This window comes from Pristis pectinata, chromosome 28 (genome assembly GCF_009764475.1).
Source record: "Pristis pectinata isolate sPriPec2 chromosome 28, sPriPec2.1.pri, whole genome shotgun sequence".
Taxonomy (NCBI): Eukaryota; Metazoa; Chordata; class Chondrichthyes; order Rhinopristiformes; family Pristidae; genus Pristis; species Pristis pectinata.
Window position 1 is genome coordinate 12,694,989 of NC_067432.1, and position 15,254 is coordinate 12,710,242.

Here is a 15,254-nt window from a genome sequence, read left to right on the forward strand (position 1 = left end):
TAGCTCGCTCAACCTATCCTCATAAGACCTGTTCGCCAATCCAGGCAGCATCCTGGTAAATTTCCTCTGCACCCTCTCTAAAGTTTCCACATCCTTCCTATAACGAGGTGACCAGAACTGAACACAATACTCCAACTGTGGTCTAACCAGAGTTTTATAGAGCTGCAACATTACCTCGTGGCTGTGGAACTCCGTACTCCGACTAATGAAGGCCAATACACCATACACTTTCTTAACAACCCTATTGGCCTGCGCAGCAACCTTGAGGGATTTATGGACGTGGACCCCAAGATCCCTCTGTTCCTCCACACTGCTAAGTCCTACCATTAACCTTGTATTCTGCCTTCAAATTCAATCTTCCAAAGTGTATCACTTCACACTTTTCTGGGTTGAACTCCATCTGCCACTTCTCAGCCCTCCTCTGCATCCTATCAATGTCCTGTTGTAACCTACACCAACCTTCTACACTATCCACAACACCACCACCCTTCGTGTCATCTGCAAACCTACTAACCCACCCTTCCACATCCTAATCCCAGTCATTTATAAATACCACAAAGAGCAGAGGTCCCAGAACAGATCCCTGCAGAACACCACTGACCTCCAAGTCAGAATATGCTCCATCTACAACCACCCTCTGTCTTCTACGGGTGAGCCAATTATGAATCCACACAGCCAAGTTTCCCTGGATCCCATGCCTCCTGACTTTCTGAATGAGCCTTCCGAGGAATCTTATCAAATGCCTTACTGAAATCCATGTACACCACATCCACTGCTTGACCTTCATCAATGCAGTGGATGTGGTGTACATGGATCCTCAGAATTCAATCAGGCTCGTGAGGCACACCTGCCCCTCACAAAGCCATGCTGACTGTCCTTAATCAGCCTATGCTCCTCCAAATACCCCAAATTCTTTCTCTAAGAATCTTCTCCAGTAATTTGCTCACCATTGAAGTAACTCACTGGAATTTAAAACTTGAGAAATTAGGGAATAGTGCATGAATAGTGCATGACAATAGTTTTTGATGACAACATTGGGAATGAGGTAGCAACAGGCCTGAGGTAAGCAATATTAGTGGAGGGCTATGTGGGCAGTCTCTGATGGAAAGAATACAAGCTGCAAAAGGCAGCTAAAGGTATGAAGACACAGAAATTGTAGCCCAGTTCAAGACGAAGTTAGCAGGGAAGGCAACTGAATAACAGCATGGGAGCAAGGGTATGGAGTGAGGGACAAAGGCAATGACTTGTGATTTAACAAAAAGGCAGTGGAGTGGTTAAGAAAAGCAGAAATGAGTCTCATCAGCAACAATCAATACCTATTACTAAGAGGCAGAATCTAGATGAGATAAAGTTTTTTGATATCTCTAGACATAACAGCTGAATGTTGGGTGGGGTGGTGAAAGAAAACACTGCCATGATATTTTGGCTCTGACGGGATATGTAAAAATTAACCAAGTGAGAATTGCCTCATTAAGATTGACAGAAGAGGTTTTGGCGGAAAATAGTGGATGAGAGAAGTCAGAATAGAAGAAACACACCAAGACAACACAACTCCATTGATTGAAAGAACCTTGGATAAAACCCTAAGAATATCCTACCGAATCACCTGTGTAAGATAATGGTCATGTAAACACCAATCTAAGGTGACAAACTAATTAAGTACTTTTGCAATGATGAGATAACCACATTTTCATACCTTACCTTTATACTTTTTTTTTGCCTGCAATATCACTTCTAGGATAATTGGCTATAAATATTTATTAGTTGATTGACCCACCTCCTCCTACAGAGTTATAGCAATGATTTTCTTTGAAACACCCATTGCGTTACTCTTTGGTAACAAATTTTCAGAGCCATCTTACAATGGAATATCAATTCATAAAATGGATTTGGTTCAAGATGAAGGTACCAACAACGTCATTCTTAAAAACCTGGAAGTCATTGTGCAGGATAACTGAGCGGGCCATTCAGACACAGGACAAAAAGAATCAACCCAACTCTTCATCTCATTTCTTTGATATATCATCTTTGATTTTACTAACATCAGAAAACTGCTTCTTAAAAAGAGTAATTTTTGGAAAATTCTCCTTACGTCCTGTTAGGAGCTGGAAAAATGCTCCTTGTGTACCCCATTCCCCCATAAGGTGAAATAGGAGCATAACTACAACTAAAAATCTGGTTAGACCACACTTAGAGTACTGTGTCCAGTTCTGGTCACATCATTATGGGAAGGATGTGGAGGCATTGGAAAGGATGCAGAGGATATTTACCAGGATGCTGCCTGGATTAGAGAGTATGGATTATGAGGAGAGACTAAAGGAGCTAGGGCTGTTCTCATTGGAGAGGAGGAGGATGAGGGGAGACATGATAGAGGTATACAAGATATTGAGAGGAATAGATAAAGTGGACAGCCAGCACCTCTTTCCCAGGGCACCAATGCTCAAAACAAGAGGACATGGCTTTAAGGTAATGGGTGGGAAGTTCAAGGGAGATGTCAGAGGGAGGTTTTTCCACCCAGAGAGTGGTTGGTGCATGGAATGCACTGCCTGGGGTGGTGGTGGAGGCTGATACGTTGGACAAGTTCAAGAGATTGTTAGATTAGCATATGGAGGAGTTTAAGATAGAGGGATATGTGGGAGGAAGGGGTTAGATCGGCTTAGGTGTGGTTTGAAGGGCGGCACAACATGGTGGGCCAAAGGGCCTGTAGTGTGCTGTATTGTTCTATGGTTCTAAAACTAAGTCTCATCACTTTTAGACATTGGCTCACTTCTGGTTAATCATTACATCATGGAATAACAATACAAGTTTCCAGGATCATTGTGTGGACAGTTGTAGAAAACACATAAAGAATCCAGTTTTAATTATTTGATTCATTCGGGGAATGTAGGCAATGTTGTCAAAAACAGTATCTATTCCCTATTTCTAATTGTCCTTGAGGTGATGTTCAGTCACCTTCTACCCTCAGTCTTGTAGTCTGTGTGGTGAAGCAACCCACTGTTGTTAGGTAAATTCTAGTATTTTGATGCAATAATAACAGAATGGTGATGTGTTTCCAAGCCATAAATGGTGTGACACTTGGAGGGGGTCTTCAGGTGGTAGTGTTCCCATGTGCCTGCTTCTTTTCCTAAGTGTAGAGATGGATTGAGACTTTTCAAATAGAACTTCCTAACCAGTGGAGATAAAAATTCTTCCCTTTTACAAGGGTCAATAAAGTGATGCTCCTTGCATCAGACCCCAATGGATAAGCAATGCATTAGTTTAATGTGGAAATATCCTTGAATTTGATAACTCTGCCCTTCCAAATTGATCTGGTACAGATGATCAGAAGTGCAATCTTGAGGAGAGCTTTGTGCCCTAGCCTAATAAATAACATCCCCCATAGTAACTCTGGAAATAAAGACAGTTTTGTAACATGCTTATTGATGGAAAGTCCAATCAAGAGATGTTTGTATATATAATGCCTTGAACATTTCAATTTTCAGTATTCATGAATCAAAATGTGAATTGACAGATCCTTGTCAAACACAACTTTTACCTATTCTCAAGATGCATTACTTAAATCATCTACAGGACATTCACAAACTTATGTTTTCATTTGAGGGTGAAGAAATTCAAGACCCAGTGAGTTCAGAGTACATTAAAAAATATTATGGAGGAGAACTCTGAATTTGCTGCTTGAGGGATTCTCACTATTGTCGAATACTTCCCATTTAGATTATTGTACATGAGAATATCCATGGAAATTAACAACAGCTGCCTCTGTAATCAAAAGGCAGCAGAAATTTGCCCTACCCCTTGAGGTGCAAATTCTTGATTATATACAAAAAAAAATCCTCCCAGGAATTTTGGGATCTTTTGTTCATCCCAAGGAAATTGTTTCTTCATTTATGGCTTCTGATTCTATGCACTGAGGGAAATCTAGAAATTGTTGAGCAGAACATTTTTACCCTTACAGAAATTAATGTGTTCCATCCAGGATTTAATCATCTTTCTGCACATTCAAATTCACATACCAAAAGTATTAGATGGAGACACAAGTGACTGCAGATGCTGGAATCTGAAGCAAAAAAAAACTGCTGGAGGAACTCAGTGGGCCAGGCAGCACCTGTAGAGGGAAACGGACAGCCAATGTTTCAGGTTGAGTCCCTTTATCTGGACCCATCAGTCCAGGTGAAGGGTCTCGACCCGAATCGTCAACTGTCCATTTCCCTCCACCAAAGTATTAGATGATTGAAGATCCACAGGAGCTACAGTCTTAACTAATCAAAACAAGCTTTATCCTATATACCATTTTATTTGTCTATCCACTGAGCCATCCACAAATTTTATCTTACTCTCAGTTCCATGGCAGGAGATTGTGCAAACAGAAAAAACAGATGAGAAGAAAAATAACGATCACATTCAAGATTTCCTCTGTACTGAAGCTTTTATTATTAATGCATATCTTATTGTACATTTTCTAATTTAAGATCAGTCATTAGGTTCAGCTTCCTCTTCTCCAAATTGGCATTCTATTCACTCATATACAGCTTCTACCCATAGAACTGTTAAAGGAATTGCTCTAACAACAAAAAAAATAATCATTTTCCCACACCAGGGAGATGAATAGGGAATCATGACATATCATACTGCAGGTGCAAGGTATGGAATTGTTTCCAACTAATAAAGAGCTGGTGTAATAAACTGGCACCCATAGCTAAAATTTTTATGCGTGAAAAAGATAAACAGCTTCTCTCCACAGCTATTAGAACCCGTAAATAGACAATACTCGTGCATTTGCTTTTGTGCAAGTAGTGAATCATAATAAACAGGTTGGAGACACCACAGTCAAAACCAGAGTTAAAAATTAATGGAGTATGAACTACAAAACAGTAGTTTGCTCATTCTACGAGGAAACTTGAAAACACAGTAGTGCATGATTTAACACTGTATAAGTACTTTGAAGATGCTGACAATTAACTCAAATGTTCCAACCTTGAAAAATAGTTTACATACAGCTGTAAGTGTTGCAACATACAATGTATTACATTAATTTGCAACAGCACTGGAAGATAATACAGTTTTCTTAACCTTGAAGAAATGAAATTACCAAAAATGAAACACAGTTCCCACCTAAAATTAATTGAATTAATTTTACAAAATCCTTTCCACACTAAATTTGTAAAACTTAAAATTGCCAAATATTATAATTATTTCATTAGTGGTTCTCACTATTAGTCCTAATATGTGTTAAATAATTTGCAAATTAAGTTTGAAACATAGAAAGTTTGGAGACCTTGATCACAACAGCAGCAATAAATAGTATAGAACTGCATAACAACCATTTTACAATACACTAATCTTAAAAGAAAAAGAAAAATACTTCCATTATCATTACAATGCAACAATACTCTTAGATAACATGTCAGTAACAGATTTTCTACAAATCACAAAACTGATAGACAAAGGAGGGGAGGCAAAGAACCCAAAATACATGAGGCACAATTGTACAATCTGGTGTTATTCACAATTCTAAGTCTATCTGAGTGTTTATATTTATGGTACAGTGAAAGGCAAATACTGCATTTTAGAAATGGAAAATGATGAACAATTTTCAGTCACCTTGCCTCACTATACACTTAAACATTTGCACAACTTAACACTTTTGCACAACTCGCAAGATGGATAAGTGTTAAATTATAACAGGGAACAGATTAGTTTGTGGGGCCTCAGCTAAGTGCGCAATCAACTCAGAATTCCCAGAAAGCACTGCAATAAATGTTTAGTTGGTAAAATAAAAACTATGAAACAGGATCATAGTTTTTCTTTGTTACCACAATTACAGATTTATTGTCTGTCATTTAAAATTTCACATTATTTAATTTTCTAGTTTTAATGTACTAAAGATTGGGGAAAGGACTGGCCTTGAGTGAAAATCTCAAGTAACTTTACACTTATTTCTCCACATCTACCATCATAAAATCGGGAAATTAAGAGTTAAAATGTTTATAGTTTAAAAACTTGCATGTTTTGTTTTTATAACTCAAATGTTATTCTATGCTGATATCCATAAGGCAAATTTAATTTTAACATGTGAACATGAAATATTTTATTGTATCAATATACTGTATTGATCTGAGACTGTATGTGTTTGAGCTGCAGTGATTGGATATACTGGGAATAAATTACCCATTGAGTTTGGTTTAGCTTGGCATGCTCATAATACAGACACTAATGTTATGGCATTTACACATCTAAACATGCACATGTGCTATCTGTGATACAAAGTGGAAAAATTCAAAAAGCGTTATAGTTGAAGTGGAGCTCATTTGTACAATACAAACACCCTTATTCAGCACTGCACTGTCAGAAAAAAATATATGCTTCCAATGTTGGCATTAAGTTTGGAGCTATCTATTGGACAATGAGGGAACCCGGTGAGCTGGGTTGCATCTGGACTCAATCCAGCTAAATCTGTACTAAATGTGAAGAAAGATGAAGATGACACAAAGAGGGTGTTTCATTCTTCTGGTTTTTACTGCTCTGGAAGAAATAGATATCACCACTCCTTAACTATGCATGTTAGAAATAATGGTATGCTAGTACAAAAACAGCAACCACAAGCAAAGCCTACTTTTTTTTTTAAGTTCTGCTTTTTTCTTTATCCTAACCCTATTAATGTAAGTACATACTTCTGTTAAACAGCAAAACCTGATGTCATCAGTTGGGGATTTTTCTTGAAGCACAATAGAATCTTGTATTATGAGGGAACTGAACCAATACTCACAACACTCTGAAGTACCCCTTGGATTAACAATGGCCTATACTAATATTAATGCAATCTATCTCATGCTGTCAGGGTCATTGACTAATCCAAGCCCATGGTTTAATCAGGCCATCAACTCATCATTAAAACAGAAATTCTCTTGATCTTCCTCTTAATGTTGAGAACACACACTAAAAGGACATTAGAAGATATCCGCAACTGACTAATTTGCAAGAATTAAAGATTTTCATTAAAGATTGAACTATTTATATAATTGGTATAAGGGCAAACTTAGCACAAGTAGGACATACTGTACATCAGCAGATTCAGCATGATCTTCTCTACACATTGGTGAGTGAGTGAAACGTGCAACACAAGGCTGCCATCATGAGTATAACTGTTTGAAACTTGGTTATGGCACAGACATAACCAAGTTTCAAACTTAATATGTAACTTGTATAATGTGCAATATACAACATGCACATTTTTTGAAAATGTCCTAAAATCTGTCTATAACATATTGGTCTGAACAAAATCGCTTTCAGGTTTGTAGCCTCAAGTGGAAAAAAGAAACAATAGTCCATATGCATGAAATACAGAAGTTGGCTTCTGAAAGAACAGTGTATTCATCACCTCTTCTAATTTTCGATAGAGCATTGGTGTTCAATTTGCAGTTTCTACGTAAAATCACTATTGCATTTGTAACTTCTAGATGCAGCCTTGAAAGTACTGCCTACATCTGCAACAGTTCATAACTTTCCACCTGCAACTTAATACCAAATGTTTGAACCCAGCATTGTGTGGATGGATATGGGATAACCCCTAATAACTTGCTGCAACTGTCACTAGAGTGGCTGCAAAAGGATTTGTTGTTTTCCAGAGAACAAATCTGTCTGATTTGATAAGGAAGGACGCAGTTCTCCAGGTCAAAAGTGAAGGTTATTTTAATTGGATTATTCATAGGATTTACCTTGTTTTGTTTTCCTTTTGGACTATTTTGAGGTACTTATGCATGGAATGATCTGTCTGGATGGCATGCAAACAAAAGCTTTTCACTGTATCTCGGTATGTGACAATAATAAATCAATTACCATTGTATTAGAGACCAGTATCAATAAATAACTTTTGTATGATAAGACAGGAATCAGCACTCATCTGAAGAGACACAAATTCCATGTTCTAAGTGAGAAATAGACTAAAATAGCATCAGCCAATTTATCCCCTCTACCCAGCTTCCTGGAAGCAACCCATTCATGAGTCATTTGCCAGCTGAATAAGTACTTTTAAGAAGGATTCTAGTCCAAGTTACCTTCCACCAAATGAAAATAGTCAATACACAAAACTCATTTAAGTGCAAGGCAGATTTTCTTGAGACTTCCGTCAGCCCCTCGAAGTAAACATATTATCTGCAATTAAGTTGGGCTATATCTGAGCTTGGGTATAATTTTTGGTTTGCAATCCGAATATCCACGTACAGCACTGCAATTTGGTTTTGAATATCCCAACAGTTATTTCTTCTATGAAATAAAACATCTCTGTAATATTGACCAAAAATAAATGTCTCGGTCATGATCACAGCACTTACACAAGACAAGATGCAAGAAGAGGGGAAATCATAAAATGTAGACACACAGAATACCAAAAAATGTATGAATTTTGACTATACTTTTAAGATAGGACACTATACTACAGTACCAACATTTTAGCCGACACACATGGAAGCATCTATCAGCGCTCAGAGATAGAAATGTGAAATTATGCATCTATCAGGGTTCTAGAAGAATGCTAGAAAATGACTACTTACCTTTGGAGTTCTCATTAATTACTGGTAATGTTCAAAGGTAGTAGCCATCTCAGGAGGACACAATACAGGAGGTGGTCACTAAGTGCACCATAGCTCTTTGGTGGAGTTTTGTATTAATCCCACTTCAGTGCACTTGCCCCCAGCAAATATTTCCCCTTCAGCTGTAACATGTATATAAAGAAAGTTTCTTCTTGTCACCTCTTTTGTTTGCCAGTTACCTTTAATTTGTGACATCTACTCATCAATCCTCCCATCAAGGGAAAGACACTTATTCTATCAAAACCATTCTTGATTTTGTACACCTGTAACTTCTCTTAATTCTGTCCCAAGAACAATCCCAGCTTTTCTAGCCTCTCAGTCCCTCATCTCTGGTACCAGCTCTGTTTAATTATTTCTGCACCACCTCCAAGACCTTAATATTCTTCCTAAACTGTCACCTTGAAGCACCAAAACCCAAAGTTAGGAGGCACAGGAGGCAACAGATGCTGGAATCCGGAGCAAAAACAGTTTTTAGAAGAACTCAGTAGGTCGAAATTCAGCTCAGCCCAATGAGTTCGGTTAGCCTTCCAAAATGGTGACATCAGACTCTTTGGGTGCAATGTGGCCATTACCAATCTTTGGTAGGTCCACTGTGAATGGAACTATTAATGGCTCCTTAATGTATGTAGGAGTTTAAGAGCAAATAAATGTCAGTTAAGTTACAGGATTTTCAGTAATTAATATCTAATGCTATTTCTTTACTTGACCAAATAACCTGCAGTATTACTAGAATCCAAGTTCAAAAGAGATTGGAATTGTCAGCCTTTGATTTCAGCATTGTCAAGATAGAGGGATGCCACATACATCAAGCTGCACCAGCTTTTACTCCACAACAATATATACAGGCACTGGTTCATGTGTCTTGTTCAAAAAGAAACAATAGTTGCAAAGGAGCTAATTGACCAGGGAGCTGTAAAAGAGTTAAGCTGTAAGTAAATCTAAAGCCAAATTCTACCACAAGGGTGGCTATGCCTGTGGCTATAAAAGTCACAGAAGAAGCAGAGTTTAAACACCACAATAATTTCAAGATGGCACTGGCAACATCACAAACATAAGTCCATTGGGAGTGCACAATGTTTGAATTATCACAGATGTATTGTTTATTTGAAATGTTTAGTTAATAGCCATCACCTAGAAGGGGACATGTAATTGTACAGAGTGGCAAACACCATGAAAGATGTGGCGTAACAGATTGCACCATATGACGCCACAAGATCATTTGCAAAATGGAATATCTTGTAAGACTTCAACAATAGGTGATCAGATTATTTGCAAACATGAACACCATTATGCAAGTCAATAAAGCTGCTGGTATCAGTATTCAATGCAGAGAGTCTGGTCTGTCAGTCCTGGGCAATCAATCTATCTCTTGTGCCAAGGCTCATAACATCTCTGTAGTATCCAAGACAGATCCCAAACAGAGGTAAAATAAGATGTATTCCACAATAGAGTAATCATCAAACACACTAGACTATTGATACTTTTTAAATAGGCAGTTGTGCAAGATGCCACATTGCTGGCAATTTCAAGACAAGAGGGAGACAATAATTGAGCTAGAAGTGTCATGTGCCATAATCTACTTTAAAATAATGTATATTAAGCTATGTAGATAAATTTTAATTAAATCAGATGTTCTACAATGCTGCTCTAGTCAAAAATATACTGCTATATGCAATGAATGGAAGTGTGTGCTATACACAAGAAATTTGCTATATAGATGACAACAGAGAATATGTACACAGTAAAACTGTTAATTATGTACAATGTTCCTAAAATTGAGTAACAGTAGTTGATGCACTTTTGAAAGTCATTAAATATGCATTATTTTATCAGTCTTCAACCTCAAAATTGTAAACACAAATGAAGGCTATGTATTTTTATGTAACAAAATATCACTTTGAAGTGGTGATGAATTCTTTTCAATTGCACACAAGGATGTGGCATTGGGTCCTGATAAGGCTTAACCTTCATTTTATAGTTAAGGGATGGTGGTGGGTTCAAAGTAAGGCTTGAGTTTCAAATTTAAATAGGTATCATCCAAAGTACTTTTCTCCCCACATTGTGTTTCCTGCAAATAATTTTTTTCCATTATAAGTTAAAGATCAGCATCATGAATTTCTTCAGTGGCTTCTCCTCATCAACCACCAGCTCTGGTGAAAACCCCATTTACATGTCTTCTCTGTATTTTCTGACAAACTTGTGGAAGACAGGGAGAAACCCAGAAGAAATTTCTCATTTATGTGTCACATATTCTTAAGTTACAAACACACCTTCAAGCCAAATCACTGATCTGTCAGAATAATAAAATACAAACATAACTTGCAATTTGGCACACTTTCCATAGGAAAAAAACTTATTTCCCATCCGTCATGTATATATCCAAAACCTCTCTCAAAGCTACCTGACATCTGTGACATCTGATTTATCTTGAGTATGACAGATGCAGTGGGGTATGGTTGAAAAGGTGCATGTGCATCTGTTTCTTAAAAGTTATTTTTGTTTTAATATTTTATCAGCATGGTTGCTTAAGTACTTTCCAGTTGGAACAAACCCTGTGCAAAGATAATGAAAATAAAACATCTATAAAAACAAGCTACAAAACTAATGGAGTACAATACCACTCAATATTTTAAACAGACTTGAGGTAGTTCTGTTGTATTGAAGGAAGGTGAAAGTATTATAAAGGCTACACTAAAACATACAATTTCACTTTATAATATTAAATAAGAGAAAGTCCTCTCAGAAAATAAAATTAGATCATTCCATCACAGAGGAGCATGTATCTAAAATACTGGGTACAGGAACCTGGTAACTGATCTCAGGTTCTTTACTGACCCAGTGCTGTGCAAGGATCCTTGGTGGATGTGGTAATAGGCACTCGCAGAGTGTGTAATTGCAGAATTCACTCCAGTTTTTGGGAAAGTTGGTAGTGTGTTAACAATTATGGACACAAGTCTTTCTCAGATGCTGAGGTAGTAGTGATACTAGAGGCAATGAAATGACGAGCAGAGACATCCTCGTCTGTAGCCAAAGGCTGCCATCTACCAGGGGGACTATCTATATTTTTTGGGCATGATGATTCAGAGTTTCTGTTTATTAATGTGAAGCCATTAACTGAGCTTTGCCAACCCTCACTGCTCTGAAAACCATTGCTGAGCCCAAGACATTCAACAGTCTTCATTTTGCTTTTAGCTTTAGAATGTAGCGATGAATTGTCTTGTGGCTCTGTGACATCCTTGTGATTTTCTGCATTGACACAGTTCATTACTTCATTTGCAACAGGAGCCAAAGAATTCTTGCAAACCTCAACAGGTTGACTCACTGTAGCAGGCAAAGCAAGGGTAAACTTGGTCTGATAATCTTCTTTCTGGGCATCAGCTGGTGTTCCAGCAGTGCATTCAACCTCGAGGTTTTCCGTACTCTTCCAGTTCTCACTGGGTAATGTAATATCGTCATTGGGAAGGTCTTCTATGGATTCAGCAGTGATGGACTTACTCTGAAGACCTTCCTGACCCTGCCAATCTTGGTCCTCAAGAACAGAATTTCTTTCTGATGCCGATAATTCAGAATGAACAATAACTTCAGCTTCAACTTGATTCAAACCCGAATGAGGATTTTCTTTATTTGTTGAACCCTATATGGGAATTTTAAAAAATACTTTACTATTTGTTTCTTGCAATCCAATCAAAAATGTTTAGATATCATGGTTTTATAATTAGATAAGTGATTTGACAATACAACCTGCGAAAAAAAATTGCCAGAATAGTGCATTATAGTATCCTTGCTACTAAAGTCCCACAGGCAAGGAAAATAGCAGCTCTGTACAATAAATTACTCGCTCTAGATGACCGATAAGTTAAATTGAGCTTAACTTCAAAGGAACATATGAAAATACTGGAGATTTTGTTCACTCACAACCATCTTTGTAATCACAAGATGCTACAATAATGGCATTGTTGACTAATCAGAGCAATCAATCTCAATTAATAAGCTATAACAGTTCCAGATATGAGAAAAACTCCACTACTGGAAACCTTTGAGAGCTACATATCCAAAGTCACCTGTTGTTAATCAAGCATGTTATCTGCTACTTCATCCTTTCACCAAAATATCAAGGCATCTATAATAAATATATGAACATTATGTAACTGGAAGTTTGCCACTGAAATTATGCCAAATCTCCCATGAAAATGCAAGATAAATGTTACGATACTGGCGCAAATCTGAAGGATTGCAAAACAAAAGCACACACAGAATTCATCTGACAGGTTGTAATTTCCAGATTTTCAATGCAACTTGTAATTAGGTATATCCTAAGATATCAGTAATGGACCATGAAAAAAAAATTTAATGGCTAATATCTGATATGTCTTTCAAAGAGTGAAGGATACATACTACTTCTGTGCACTACAGTCTATTCATTTTAATTTAAAGTTGATTAATTCAAACTATTTAGATTTCTTTAAGCACTAAGTTCCCATGTTATTTTAACTCCATTATAGTCATAGAGTCACACAGCATGAAAACTTGAAACTTCAGCCTACCGAATCCACACCAACCATCAAGTCCCCATTTATACTACTCCTACATTAATCCTGTTGTTCTCCCCACATATGTTATTCAAATAACTACATAATTCAAATGAAGTTTAATGTAAAAGTAATTTGGATTGGTAGTTGTAATACAGCTAGTTGACCAGTTCTGCAGTAACCATCTGCTGATCTCATGTGAAAGTGTGACCTTGTTATGTGGCAATCCCACCCTTCTGGTCTCTCTCTGTATAAAGCCTTACAGGCCCACTGCACTGTAGGTGATGTGTGTCCTAAGTGTACAAATTCAAGAGGAAACCTCTAATTGTGACCAACTCCTGGAACCTGGACCAATTGTCTTACAACAGAGTTAAATTACACAGGAGCTTTTAAGTCATTGCATAAAGGTTGCTTCACATGGTGGCTTTGTGTGCTATCTAATGAGACACATGGAATGAAACCGAAAATGTGTCATTTGTCTCTGACGCTACCTCTGGGATTCAGGTAAGATAGACATTGGATGTCATCAGCTGACTATTTTTATGAGACATAGAAAACAAATAGCCGTTCAGACTGGATTGAAGGAGTGATACAATAAATTTAGACTTTACAAATTTAAGTACTGAGGATAATGCTCTAATTTCTATGTGCAATAGGATCAATATCCAAATGAGTTTACAAGCATGGTTGGTTAGAATGTTAAATCATATGCCTGAGTTAGAGAAAGGGCTTGCAGTTCATTAACTCAAATCAAAGATTAATAGCACATTTTTTACATACAGGAAATTCAAGCACATTAGTATGAACTATAATGTTTCTCATTGAATTTGGTGTCTTTGGAAAATATTGATACAATCATACTGATGAATTAAGTGAACCTTGATATTAATATATTGCTGGCAAGTGCCAAAGAAAATAGTATCATGTTTATAGCCCAGTTAAGTACAAAAGATTAACAGTATGTGATTGTACATAGTCTCTTCCATATTATATCTTTTTCCTATGTGATGATATACAGGTACACTATTAATCAGTGGCGTAACTGTACAATCCAAAAAGGCTTTATTGTGTTTTCTTTTTGTTTGCGGCTAAAACAATAGTTAAGTATGTTTTTTAATAAGACTTCCTCTCATCTATACTGATCATATTGATACTTCTGCTTCCAGTAACCTCAAATGCAAACATCTTGGATATGCCAGTCTAAATAACAACAGTTTCCCAATATTATTCAGGAACTTCAGCAAACCAGAGAAATAGCATGGAACATTTCAATAATATTTCTGTGGATTTTCCAAAGATACAGCAGGTGATTACCAAAACGCTTGTGTAAATTGGAAGTTTAACTTTTGTGCTCCTGTTACATTCAATGTTTATTTCAGGGGTTTCTGCTTTAACTGGAACACTATACAACCCAGTATATTTTTATATGATTGGAATGCAATCAGCTAAATCTGCCACTACTTTATTACAGCAATTCTGTTAATGATAGCACAGCCCATATAAAATAGAGGAAAATAATTACTGGAACATTGTATTCATTAAGTGAAGTAAAGCAGTCCAAGCTCGATCTGTATGCAGTTTGAAAAGCAATGTAGAGCAAGAAAAAAAATTTAGACAAGGATGTTCCCTCTTGTGAGGAAGTCTGGACTAGGGGGTCACCACTTAAAAATATGGGGTTGTCCATTTAAAACAGAAATGAGACATAATTTCTTCTTTCAGAGGGGCACGAGTTCTTGTAACTCTCTTCTTCAAAGGACAATGGAAATAGAGTTTTGAATACTTTTAAGACAAAGGTAACTAGATTCTTGAGAAGCACAAGATGAAAGGTTACCGGGACTATATGGAAATGAGTTGAAATTACAATAATATCAAACATGATCTTACTGAATGGCAGATCAGGCACAAGGAGCTGAGTTGCTTACTCCTGCTCTTAATTCATTTGTTGTCCTCGACCCCAATGTATTGCAGAGGAGAAAACCGATGTTCAGGATGGAGCTGAACATGAACGTTGTTGGAGCTGCACTCACCCAGGCAAGTAGGGTGTTTACCGCCAGATTCCTAAATTGCACTTTATAGATGCTGGAGAAACTTTAAGAATTCATGAAGTGAATCACCTACAACTGGATTCCCATCCTCT

The 15,254-nt window shown here is 37.2% G+C and overlaps 1 protein-coding gene across 1 annotated transcript in view; it reads right to left on the minus strand.

The window, feature by feature from the left end:
* Nucleotides 1-6,848: 6,848 nt before the first annotated feature.
* Nucleotides 6,849-15,254, minus strand: part of igdcc4 (immunoglobulin superfamily, DCC subclass, member 4) — a 95,475-nt gene continuing 87,069 nt past the window's right edge. The window contains exon 19 of the mRNA XM_052040277.1: nucleotides 6,849-12,222. Within this exon, the coding sequence (XP_051896237.1) occupies nucleotides 11,530-12,222 (693 nt within the window). The 3' untranslated portion in view covers nucleotides 6,849-11,529. The remainder of the gene's footprint in view (nucleotides 12,223-15,254) is intronic.